The sequence below is a fragment of the Kwoniella pini genome, chromosome 4, assembly GCF_000512605.2.
Source record: "Kwoniella pini CBS 10737 chromosome 4, complete sequence".
NCBI classification, from domain to species: Eukaryota; Fungi; Basidiomycota; class Tremellomycetes; order Tremellales; family Cryptococcaceae; genus Kwoniella; species Kwoniella pini.
The window spans coordinates 511,136-523,992 of record NC_091719.1 but is presented as its reverse complement, the minus strand read 5'-3'; the positions used below and the strand labels follow the sequence as shown (position 1 = coordinate 523,992).

The 12,857-nt window shown below is 38.3% G+C and overlaps 6 protein-coding genes across 6 annotated transcripts; 3 read left to right on the top strand and 3 right to left on the bottom strand.

Moving 5' to 3' along the window:
- Positions 1-270: 270 nt before the first annotated feature.
- On the top strand, positions 271-1,685 carry I206_103211 (uncharacterized protein; the record flags this gene model as incomplete). The annotated part of the gene is made up of 5 exons (XM_019153552.1): positions 271-430; positions 502-667; positions 733-943; positions 1,009-1,450; positions 1,531-1,685. 5 exons carry the CDS (start codon positions 271-273, stop codon positions 1,683-1,685), a joined length of 1,134 nt encoding a protein of 377 aa, XP_019013713.1.
- Positions 1,686-2,135: 450 nt separating this feature from the next.
- On the top strand, positions 2,136-4,208 carry I206_103210 (uncharacterized protein; the record flags this gene model as incomplete). Its single annotated transcript, XM_019153553.1, has 6 exons — positions 2,136-2,533; positions 2,634-2,822; positions 2,889-2,977; positions 3,047-3,482; positions 3,549-3,688; positions 3,763-4,208. The coding sequence occupies 6 exons, from the start codon at positions 2,136-2,138 to the stop codon at positions 4,206-4,208; spliced, it is 1,698 nt and encodes a 565-aa protein (XP_019013714.1).
- A 765-nt stretch (positions 4,209-4,973) lies between these two features.
- Positions 4,974-5,660, bottom strand: I206_103209 (acetate non-utilizing protein 9, mitochondrial; the record flags this gene model as incomplete). The annotated part of the gene is made up of 3 exons (XM_019153554.1): positions 4,974-5,043; positions 5,180-5,476; positions 5,569-5,660. The coding sequence occupies 3 exons, from the start codon at positions 5,658-5,660 to the stop codon at positions 4,974-4,976; spliced, it is 459 nt and encodes a 152-aa protein (XP_019013715.1).
- A 523-nt stretch (positions 5,661-6,183) lies between these two features.
- Positions 6,184-7,421, bottom strand: I206_103208 (uncharacterized protein; the record flags this gene model as incomplete). Its single annotated transcript, XM_019153555.1, has 3 exons — positions 6,184-6,784; positions 6,852-7,074; positions 7,148-7,421. The coding sequence occupies 3 exons, from the start codon at positions 7,419-7,421 to the stop codon at positions 6,184-6,186; spliced, it is 1,098 nt and encodes a 365-aa protein (XP_019013716.1).
- A 313-nt stretch (positions 7,422-7,734) lies between these two features.
- Positions 7,735-8,650, top strand: I206_103207 (uncharacterized protein; the record flags this gene model as incomplete). Its single annotated transcript, XM_019153556.1, has 3 exons — positions 7,735-8,080; positions 8,146-8,264; positions 8,336-8,650. 3 exons carry the CDS (start codon positions 7,735-7,737, stop codon positions 8,648-8,650), a joined length of 780 nt encoding a protein of 259 aa, XP_019013717.1.
- A 1,478-nt stretch (positions 8,651-10,128) lies between these two features.
- Positions 10,129-12,603, bottom strand: I206_103206 (uncharacterized protein; the record flags this gene model as incomplete). The annotated part of the gene is made up of 2 exons (XM_019153557.1): positions 10,129-10,383; positions 10,438-12,603. 2 exons carry the CDS (start codon positions 12,601-12,603, stop codon positions 10,129-10,131), a joined length of 2,421 nt encoding a protein of 806 aa, XP_019013718.1.
- Positions 12,604-12,857: the final 254 nt, after the last annotated feature.

The following is a 12,857-nucleotide window of genomic DNA, read 5'->3' as shown; positions in this document are numbered from 1 at the left end:
AAACGGCCGTAAGTGGTATTTTTGTGATTACATGATCATGATTCATCTAAGATTGATAAGCCATCCAATATCTTTCCTCCACCACCACTTTTTGCTTATTTGTTACCGGGCTTCTAGAAAATGTATATATGAGAGATGGATTAATGCATATTATTGTCATAAGTAAAATAAATCACACTTAAAAAAAGCAAAGCTGAATACATAGTTCTTCGAACAAAGCTATATCACCCATATATATCACTTACAATATAAACGAAGAAACGATTCACAATGACTATTCAAAACTCTAAGTTGTTCGCTCCTATCAAAGTCGGTACTGTCGATTTAAAACATCGAATAGTCATGGCTCCTCTAACTAGATTTAGAGCTGAAAAAGGTACCGGTGTACCTGGTGAATATGCTGAAGAGTATTACTCTCAAAGAGCTACAGGTAAGTAGCCGAAATATTACATATCAAAGTTTTATATAATCGTCATACTGATTTTCCAATTGCACTGATAGATGGTGGATTACTTATAACTGAAGCTACTTTCATTTCGGAAGATGCAAGAGGATACGACAATGTACCTGGAATTTACAGTAAAGAACAAATTGCAGGTTGGAAGAAAATAACAGATGGTGTACATGCTAAAGGAGGAAAAATCTTTGTTCAATTATGGCATTTAGGGTGAGTTTTGCATAATTCAAGTAAGATTTGCAAGTTGATTTTAATTTCTACTACGCAATGATTAGACGAGTTGCCAAGATATCTCCAGTAATTTACGCTGCTTCAGATATTCCAGATCCAACAGATGAAGGACCTAAACCAACTTTACACGTTTTAACAGAATCTGACATTGACAAAACAGTTGGAGATTATGTTCATGCTGCTAAATCAGCTATTGAAGCTGGATTTGATGGCGTAGAAATTCATGGTGCTAATGGATATTTGATTGATCAATTCGTAAGTTTCAGAAGGATACTTTGAACGATTTGAATTGTAACTTATTGACGAAAATCATTCAATAGCTTCAATCAGTATCAAATCAAAGAACAGATCAATATGGAGGATCTTTAGAAAATAGATTTAGATTCCCATTAAGAGTATTAAATGAAATTTCAAAAGCAATTGGACCTGGAAAAGTTGGTATTAGAATGTCACCTTTCGGTAAATTCCAAGGAATGAGAGAAGAAGTACCACTTGATACATTTATTCCATGGACAAAAGCAATAGTTGAAAATCAACCTAATTTGGCTTATATCCACGCTGTTGAATCTAGAGTTGCTGGATCTACTGATACACCAATTGAACAGAGAGTTGGAGCCGATAACCTTGATGAAATTAGAAGAATCACCACTGAAGCTGGAGTTAAATTTATGGTTGCTGGTGGATTTGGTAGTGAAGGTGGTTTCCCTAAAGAACATGCTGATAAATCAGATGATTTGATTGCTTTCGGAAGACACTTCATATGTAAGTTTCCTTTCTTTTCCTTCATGTGTAAATAACCAACTACGAATGGCTAATCGTACAAATCCCATTACTTCCAATAGCCAACCCCGATTTGGTCAATCGAGTTAAGAATGATTATCCCCTTCGGAAATATAACAGAGATACATTCTACAGTCCAGGTCCTAAGGGATACATCGATCAAAAAGAATACAACGCCATCTCTCAAGATCACGCTGAAGAAGTTGAAACAAAGTGAAATAAAGCTAAATTGTAAAAAGTCCACGAATGACAAGGTGAGAAAATAGAAATTGTAGAGTAGTAACACACTTGACGCATAGATAACATACACTCCCATGCATATATGTATTGATTTAAATGGCAGATATGCGATTTGAATGCCAGATATGCGCATCCTCATTGTATGCACCCACGTTTCTTGCCATTCGAGATCAGAGGCCTAAGACACGGAGGCCCGCAATAACGCTTGGCAGCGGACGCGCCTGTAACGTAGGCTTAGAGCAACTTAATAACATACCGGCTTGATAAGATCTATCAATTTCCTTTTGCTTTACGGATCTCATCATTTCTGCATACATCAATATTATCTCGCAGTATCTCGTCAATAGTGTTTCGCCTGATGTCCCCAATAAATTTTATATGGTACAATCAGCCCTAGACCAGTCGTGAACGCCCGATACGTAGAAGGATGAACGACGTCGACTCTTCTCTAGCAGGTCCTTCAAGGCCTATACAACGTACTTCGTCCTACGATGAGACTGTGCAGTCAAAACCAACAATCAGTAAAGGAGGAAGTTCCGAAGAGATTGAATTACCACAATATGAAGAGGATGAATCGTTAATTCGAACAACTCATTTAGATGGGAAAGGCCAAGTGATGCCTCAAAGGCATGACATTCATCATCCTCATGACGACGATGGAGAGGAAGAAGAAGGATTAATCTATGCTCGGAATATAAATGAAGGAGATATAGGAATAATAGGTGTAGAACCAGGACATCAAAATCATAGACATGCAACTTTAGAATTGAAAAAAGCTTTATTGTGGAAAAATGTCATGATAACTGGATTATTCATTCTATCTTGGTAAATAATCAATTTCTCTCAATTGTCATTAGATTTAATTACAATATATGTTTCCTAAGTAGCCAAAATTAGTTGTGCTGACAATAATTTTTTGTTATAGGTATACATTTGCAACACTATTATCATTATATAATAAATGGATGTTTTCACCAGCTTATTATGGTTTCACTTATCCACTATTTGTTACCGCTTGTCATATGATTGTACAATTTTGTTTAGCAGCTTTCATAAGAATAACCTTTGCCGAGAGATTCAGACCCAAAGAAAGACCTACGAGGAAGGAATATGTGTGAGTGAACTATAACGAGAATGTGCTATCTAGCTTTAGAGGATAATCAGGCTGATCGTAAAGTAGAACGAAGATTTTACCTACTGCCGCATCAACTGGAGGAGATATAGGATTATCCAATCTGAGTTTAAAAACTATCACACTAAGTCTATATAGTAAGCTAGTTAATAGTCTGTCCTCACTCATAGGTATCTAATACTTATACAAATGTTTGACTGAATTAGCAATGTGTAAATCGTCTACCCTAATATTCGTTCTTCTATTCGCTTTTACCTTCAAACTCGAGAAATACTCCCTGCGATTGATATCAGTCATTACCCTCATATCCTTCGGAGTATTCTGTATGGTCTTCAATACAACATCAGTATCAATACCAGGTATAGTCATGGTATTTACCGCATCCGCATTAGGAGGTCTTCGATGGGCTTTAACGGAATTAGTTATGCACAAGAAAGGAATGGGTTTGAGTAATCCTTTTGCAACTATTTTCTGGCTAGCACCTCTTATGGCTATCACATTAGCTCTCGTTAGTATGATTGTAGAAGGGTGGTTTGAAATTTTAGGAAGCGATTTCTTCAATGGATTTCAAGCAATTAAGACGACTGGCGTGATAATCTTACCTGGTGCTTTAGCTTTTGCTATGGTTGCTAGTGAATATTTGTGAGCATTGCTCGAGATCTTCGTTTCATGGTTATCACAGCTGAATATAATTGTGCATTTATGTAGCATCATCCAAAGAGCAGGTGTAGTTCCGCTTTCTATCGCTGGGATATTCAAAGAAGTTTCAACGATATCGATATCAGCTTGGGTATTTGGTGATCAATTGACAGGTCTGAATATCATCGGTGTAGCTATCACTGTATGCGGTATGTCTTTCACGGGGTTTTTTTGTTTTAATGTGCCGCAATCGTTCAGGACTGACAAGCTATGTCTGGATCAGGAATCGCTTTGTATTCATATCATAAATATCAAAAATCAATGGCAGAAACAGTCGAATTAGATGATGATGGAAAACCTATGAAAGATGATGATACATCTCCATTGATGAGAACAAGTACGTCAAATGGATATATAGTAACTCCTCAACATGATGATCATAATGAAAATTATCATCATCCGCCAATGTCGCCAAATATTCAAAATACTGGAGAAGTTCCATTAACTCAACTTGGTAAACCTAAAGAGTCAGATGATGATAGAACACAAAGATTAAGAGATGATTTTGAAGGTTGGGATAATGGGAATCCGGATGATGAGTGGAGTGGTCCAGAAGATGAATTAGATGAAGATGAAATACAGCGCAGGATGAATGATAGAATGGGTAACGAGGGTGATGGAGGCACAAAAGGTAAAGGTTGGGGCGAGTGGTGGGACAAAAAGCTGTAATTTTTACTTATAGACAACGTACAATCATATATGATCATTGCATCAGGATCACCTAGGTCCACTTGATATCAACTGTTAATTGATCAGTTAGCTTACAATATCGAATTTGCCGGCATCTCCTTCAACGGATAAATATTAGCATCGTTGCATACGACCCGAGTAGAAGGCGGAATAACACATCTTATAATTGAGCAGACTGCAAAAGTTGGCATTGGTAATATATTGTCATTTTCTTGACGCTGACGTGTTTGATACAAAGAATGGGTTTGGAATATTTCTTCGATTATAATGAAGTCGATCTGATCGATTTCAGAAAAGTCGTCAAGCGGACTTTAAAATGGGCGCCTGAATACCATTAGACGGGCGGAAGGACGGGGCTTATATCATTTCACTATTCTGTGGACGTATTTCTTTTTCGGACTAACTGGTATATTTGGGATATCGGGTCTAATGTCTTACTTTCGCTAGGGACACTTTTGTCGATAATCTTGTTTGTTGTGCTTTTATCGTTCATAGTCTCCATAGTGTGACTTTCTCTGCATCATTGAATGGATCACGTCGCCATCAGAGTAGCCCTGATTCTCCCAACTGAACACCTAGATGGGTCATTCCATATCGTCATCAGCATACACGAGCGAACGCAAGTTCAGCACGTCCGCAGTAGCAAGCAATCTGTGTTATTGAGTGTACATGCCATGTTGAGATACGTGAAAGTACATTTGTCTGTATGTCGATCTATCATTTGTCTGTATGTCGATCTATCATTTATTGCCTTCCACCTTCTAAAGGTTGTGCGATACCTGCATCTTGAGCTTCCTGTTCCAGCTGTTCGGTCCTATATACAAAGAAAGTCAGAACCGCGGTCAGCTAGTCTAATTATTATATCGGCACGTCAAAGCAGCAAGGATTGGTAGTAACATTGAATGGGGTTTGATTCTGAGTACAATATTTCATACTTATCATAAACTCACGATTTCCATACTTCTTTAGTAGCATGCATTAATTCATATAATTGACCAACTTGTTCTTTATTTAATTTTTCAAAAGAATCAGTATCTAATTTTCTACCTCTCCAAATACCTTGTCCATCAATTGTAGATGATAATAATTCATCTAAATATAATTTCCATTGTGATAAAAATGCAATTATATGTAATGGATTATCAGTTGATCTTGTTAATCTAAATTCTGATTTTATATATGAATCTCCCATAAATCTCATTTCAGCTGGTAATGTACGATGAGCTCGAAGTAAACGACGATATAATCTTATAATGATTCCGTAAAAAGGAAAATTAGCTTGGAGTTACTGTCTTTTTGTTTTTATGATTTACCTATCCAAGTGGCAAAAATTACTTACGGAATAGGCGGTATAAGTTGTACAGAAGCTTGTTGAACAGATAAAGGTAATGGAGGAGAACTACTCGCTAAGCGTATTAATGATGCTCGCATCGTGCTGATGATCAATTGCTGTCTATTTGCGATGAGATTCTGAAATGACTATTTATGAACAAATAGAAATTTGAATCACTTCTTTTAAACAACAATACTATAAACGCAAGATCGTCAAGATCGAAGAAAAATGGTGACGTTGTCATGTAGAGCAGAATCGATAGGACCTCCACACGACTTCCCCGCAGACGGCAATCTTCCTCGGGAGTTATAGGGAGGGACAAAAGGATATATTCAAGTTTGGCACAACTTCAAGTCTAGGACAATCATTGAAGCAGATGCTTGCTTGAAGTGAGAAAGATAGAACAATGCGCCCACGCAACGTGAACAGCCCGTCTTCTACTGTTAATTGTGCACAAGGAGTTCATTCGACATCATTTCAGATAGTTGATATAACGCCGCGGTTCCAACTAACTTACGGGTTTGCAAAGCATTGGTGTAGCTTTTGCGGTTGACGTCGAAATTTGAACGCTCAATTATACTACGACGCGTATGCCAAAGCATGATGTACATGCATATATACTTAGAATGAGATTACCTTGGCTTTCGGCTTGGGCTGCCGGGAACCCGTCATCTTCCTAGCTGTTAATGGTAATTTTTCAACAGCCTCATCAATTTGTCCTGGTCTTTCACCTTCTGGCGGACCTTCATAACCTCCAGGTAATCTTTCGCCTAAATCTCCAGTGACAGGATCAACCTCTCTAAGCCTTTTCATAGGTCTTTCACTATTCCTAGCTGGTAAATGTTTCTTCCTTTTGCCACTTTTATCTTCAATTTGTTGAGAAATGGAATGTCTAGATTCAACCATGAAATCATCTTCATCCGCTCCAGCACCATTACCCGTTCCTAAAACTATTTCTCCCCTTTTTCTACTAGGTTTATCCTCTTCTTGAAATGTGGATTGTCTTCTAGGATCATCTGGACAGTCTTTAGCACGATGGGCAACAGATTTACAAACTTTACATTCTCCACCATTTACGTATATCCCTTTACCGCCATTTGAAGGGCATCCGGAAGCTAAGTGACCGGTTCCTAAGCATATATAGCATGTTGCGTATGGTGTTGGGTTAGAAGAATCAATTGGTTCAGGGCATCCATGCAAAGAATGTTCTTTGGAATTACATCTACAGCGTAGATAAAGTTAGACAAGCCTCTTACACCTCATACATAGTGTCTAAGATATCGACTTACCGATAACATTTCCCTCCACCTGTTACTTGAGATCCAGCTTTACCACCTTTCCTCCTCATTCCACTTCCCTCGCCGTCTCCTCCCGCTCCTAGCAAGACATTTGGACAATCTTTCGATGCATGACCTACACCTCGACAAGCAAAGCATGTAACATTGGAATTTCGTTGCTCATTACGCCTTTGATTCCTTTCTTCAGCATGTTTGGCAGATAATTTAGCTCGGCCTATTATCATAGGAAAATTGATGAGCTGCTGAGTCTGTATGCAACAAGCTTTTTGAGTTCAGGGGTTACTGACGAGAAATACCCTCATCTTTTCCCCAACTACTCTTCTTTGCATCCGGTCCTTTCTTTTCTCCGATGGCAACACGTTTGCCAGTCTCATCTTTGATTCTGTCCCTTCCCCTTCTTTTCTTCTTCTTCTTATCAGCTCCACTAGCAGCAGCTGAAGACCCGGGCAGACTTGAAGGGCCAACGTCGCCTTCGTTTGTCGGATGAGAAGTTTGAGCTTCTTCAGCAGCCGATTGAACGAACTTTTTCTTTCCCATGCCTATCGAGGTGAATCGAGCCATTGTGATAATTTAAATTCTATTCCTCCGGATTCAAAAAACTGTATATGAGTGTGAGTAATTCGGGAGATCAATGAATATGAAATTGTATCTAACATATATTGTGAAAGGCGGCGACAGGTGACTGACATAGCTCAAAACAGATAAATACGCTTTCATCCAACTTTTTCAGAATCATCACGTGACTAATTGTGTGCCTGAACGTGGAATTGAGCTTTGGATTTCGGGAATCCGTTTGAGCTATTTCATCGATAAATGTTGTAGATATGACACTACTATATACAGGAAATCTCATTCAAACTTCACTATTATCGTAATGATACGGCCTTCTTTCGCTCGAACAGCTCTGAGAGTTGCCATTCGACCTGTTTCAGGTCCTTCAATACCTGCTCAAGCCATTTTTATCCCCTCAACTACCCGTTTATTCACCTCAACACCCTTAATATTGAAAAAGAATAAGGGAGCCAATACCAAATCACCCAAACAGAAGATTCGAGTTGTTGAAGATGACGAAGCTGGAGCCAATGATGATCCTGGAGCAGGAGAAGTGGTCATATCAGAAGTACTAGAAAAGACAGAAGCTAAGATTGAAAAGGCCGTTCACTGGGCTAAAGCTGTTATTTTCGAAGGTGTAGAGAGGGGAAGAGGACGAGTCACTCCGGGTAAGTTAATCGATGTGTTTTGTGAAAGTCATGACAAGAGGCTAATTTCGTTAGTCTCAATGTAGCACTACTAGATTCGGTTAGGGTGTCTTTACCTGATAATCCAGGACAATGTCATTTAAATGCCGTAGCATCTATAACGACAAAAGGAAATGCCCTATTTGTGGAAATTTGGGATACAGATGTACGTTTCTGACTGTAATCAGAAAATACATTTTAAAGAGATCATTGATTTTAATCTGAAATTCTTTGTAGGCTACAAAACATGTTGAATCAGCTATTCATCAAGCCAACTTACCAGGTATATCACCACAGAAAACAGGAGCTAATACATTAAAGATACCAATCTCACGACCAACTACAGAACAAAGAGCTGAAATATTACGATCTTTATCAAATACAGTAGAAGCTGCTAAACAGCAAATACGTATTGCAAGAACGGATGGATTCAAACATTTAGGAGGAAGGAAATCAAACGGTACTGACGAAATTCAAAAATTAGTTGATGAGGCCAGTAAGGATTTAGATGGGCAAATGGTTTTAGCTAAGAAGGAATTTGAAAAGGCGTAGATGATATCGACTCCATCGTGTAGATACACACCGCATCATACACTACCAACAGATAACATGGACGACTGGCATATTGATCGAGTTGTTGCCTACAATATGACACATACTGTAGCATACATGCAACACATCTTCACCATTGCCATAGGATGGTGCCCTGACGGCTTGACTCAATGAGCTATCGACGCTCTTGACGTTACTGTTCATCAGGTTCGCATGTGCTGCAAATGGTATACATCTTAAAACGAGTCGATGTATAAATATCAGATCACGATTGTATCGATATAAGACTTCTACTTTATTCTACAGACCGAGCTTAACCAAAACTCGACTCATAGAGATATAGAACGTGATTCCCTCTGAGCCAGAAATCTTATATTTGAAATGCTGGAAATCAAAATAATTGCATATCTCTCTCCTTTCTTAGTTTAGCGTCATAACATGGCATTTCAACCTTCCATCTAAATTTACTTCGATTTTCTTGTTATTTCTTGTCATATTGTACATATAAATGGGTATGAATTAAGTACCATTCATTGTTTTTCCATATCATTGACTTTCCCCCTTTTTCAACAAACTTCACTACTCATTTTAACGATAGCTATTAATGGATATTAACATGTTCGGTACTTCACCTTTTGGAGATACTACTCAATCGAACAAAATCAATTGATTACAAAAAAATCCCAATGATAAAGATTGTGGTAATGATTTAAAGAAAATTGATTAAAGTTTTTCAAGAACTTTCAATTCTTTTTTGGTAATTTCATTAACAAACGATATTCAAGTTCATGAAATTTCTCAAATTATAAGAGATAATACTTATAAAATTGAGAAATTCATAAAACCATTTCAAGATGTAAGGAATACCTTGATGGATCAAGAAAAATATTCTCCCAAAAAACAAATAGATCTAGAAGAATATTGGCTTAATTGGAATGATGAAATTGAAATAGAAGGTTAAAATTCTCTTTTCCTGAGGATTTCAAAAAAAAAGGTTAAATTTTACTTTAGTGGAAAAGTTTACAAGAATTACCATGAGATGCGATGTTACTTAGATGAAAGAAACACTTCGCTTCATGGGCTAATTTCAGATCCCAAAACGGGGTTGTCATAGACATCAATTGCTTAATATTTGTATTACTTCCATATGGTTGATCTCGAATTGTGAACTCTCGTTTGTCTTTACGTGATCTGGTCGTTCAGTAACGTATTATAGATTACGTCATGTACATAATACACATGCATGGGTGGTTGAAGCTCATATAGATATATTTACAACTTCTATTGAAAAATGAAATTGAGATCTCATGTTGATGGAACGGATTAAGAAAAAGAAGAATCTACGGCGAATGTATCTGGCAAATCATTATCGATAGAACGCCTTCTACTCCACCAACTCTGAGGATCAATGTCCTGCCCATCGATGTTGTGACTTCCCGCGTGACCCATATTCACGAATTTAGGTACGCTTGTTGGTATTAATTTTTACCAAAAGGCTTATATCCATAAACCTTAGATCCTCTAAATCTCGTCTCTATAAATCTTGTGACATGCCCAACCCATTCTTTCTCTGGTCCATCTTTACCCCCAAGCCAAAATTCGATTCTAGTCAATTTTCTTCGGGACAGAACTACTCCGCATATCGTAGAGGTAGAATCGGCAGGAACTGGGACTAGTTCATCCAGTTCTCCTGAGATTAGAAGAAGGACACACTCAAGGAAAATATTGTCCATCTGTTCAGAAATGGTATCAGTCTCGATCAAATGAGCTGAAGAGATGTAACGTACCGTAAGAGCTTCCCCGGCAATCATGATTTTCCCTCCTTTCTGACATATCTTATCCTCCCACATGGGCTTGATACCGCTTCTGAAGAAATGAAAATTAGTTTCTTCAGGGAAGAAGTGAGTACCAATTCCAGAACCACCCTTCATCGTGCTATCACCAAGCGGCTCAATATTTCTGCCTTTCGTATTCGCGATTGATCTTCTGAGAGCTTTCCAAGATCCGAAAAGATCTTCAAGGTTGTTTGCTGTGAAAATGGTGAACAGATGCGATGAGTAATCGACTGCGTCAACTTGGAAGCCAGGTCCTAATGGACTCGGCTGGATTGGACTGGAAGTCGAAACTTTGCGCTGACGAGAGGTGTTGGAATAGTAAAGCGTCCATGAATAAGTAAGTGGATGGACTGTTGCAGTGAAAGACGGTAAGGTGGGTGTATCGATAGTAATCGAGGGGACATGAGGTGATTTGAATACTGAGGGCGGCAAGATTTGTCGGTCAAGCTTTGGGAGTTGTGGGACACGCGGAGGATCAGAAGGGAATACCAGAGGAGCATCTTCTTCGTCTTCTTCGACATCAAGGGGTGGAGTGAGCGGTGGTTCTGCTGCTGGGAAAGGCAAAACGACTGGCTTGTTATGCAGTCTCGAACCTTCTGAGGATGGAAGGTCAGCACTGTTAGGCGAAGGAGGGCTTTGAGGGGGAGTGTGATTAAGCATTATCGCTTCGTTGGTAGCAGTGATGGGCTGTCGAGGGCCAGTTGCTAGATCTTGGAAAGAGTCAAGAAGCGCAGTGATTCGAGGGGTGACGATCTCCTCTTCAGCCGCAGATAACTCTCTGGTGAGCGAGATAGTGTGGTGATTGATGATACTTCTGATATGATCCTCGACCTCTTCGATGTCGAAGCTTCGTGATGCTTGATCCGCTTCTTCGGAGAACGGAAAGAGCTCGTTAAGAGATGGGCGGCTCTGCTCTTGCTTCTTTGATTGATAGTAGTCGGTTGGTACTGAACCAAAGAAGATGACGTTGTTTGGGAATCGTGAATTGTGAATGACTGGTGCAGGTTGTCTCTCCTCAAGATCCTCAAACGAAGTGTCTGGAAGCTTTACTACAATGGACGACGGTGAAGGAAAGATTAAGGATGTTGGATCCAAATTGTCGATTTCATGTATGTTCTGTGTATCTTGTCCGTGCTCAGATGTGTTTGATGGATTTTCAGTCTGATTTTCCGCTTTTGGAATGGGGGAATAGCTGACGAGACTTCCCTCAATCGACTCTGTGCCTTCTTCTACGGCTTGTGGCTCTTCCACTCCAAGACTCATGTTCTCGTCAATGCTACCACCAACACTACTTGAGCTTGCATCCAATATCTCTTCGATCATCCCTTCACTGCTGGGCTCTTCGTCCATCCCTTCATCTTGCTTAGCTTCTAGACGTTGAACATATGATCCTTCCTGACTGCTATTCTCACTAATCGCATTTTCCCCTAAGATCGCTTCAATTTCAGCTTCATATTCAGAATCTCCACCTTGTACATTGAGACTACCATTTTCTTCCTCTTTGTCTTTCTGAGCTTCGGCTTGCTCTTTCATATTGTTCTCCTTCTCAATTTTAAAACTTTCTCGTCTTGCTGAAGAAGATCCGGACTTTCTCTTTCCCTTCTTCTTCTTAGCTTTATTTTTCCTTTTTCTGTTTTCAGCCAATAATTCAGCTTCATCCAATTCAGCAATATAAGCTGAAATTTCTTCATCATCATCTAATTTAACTCTTCTTTTTTGATTTGATTGATTAATCTCATCATTTCCATTTTGAATAAATTTTAAAGAAGATGAAATTTTAGGATAATTTCCTTTTAATTTTCCTCTTATACTTTCATTTTTACTTGTTAAAATTTGATTTGGATAATTTATAATTTGTTCAGGATCAATTCTTAATAATTGATAAGAAGGTATATTTAATCCTGGAATGCCTAAATTATCATAACTATGTAAAATCCAATCATTGGTATTCCATTGAGGATTATTTTCTACCCATTTATGATCTAATATACTTGAAAATAATTTTTGAAGTTTATCAGGATCATTTGAATGATTACGATAAATTGAATTTAATAATGGATCTGAAATTTCAACATTGATTTGAGAATCTTCTGAATTTTTAAAATTGAAATTAGACATAATCTTTCTTTGGCCTTAGGTAGGATTTTTCGAAAATATTATTGGAGAAGGATGAATGTGTTTTTTTTTGGATATAATGATTATCTAAGATTGGATGACGAAAAAGAAGATTCAGTGAGGTACAGAAAGATAAAAAAGGGTTATTTGTGGAAATTTGAAAGAGGTTGATGTCAAAGTACCCAGACTGAAGAAAAGAGAAGTAGGAAAAGAAATTGAAAAGATGATTTGATCAAACAATATTGTTGACAAATTGA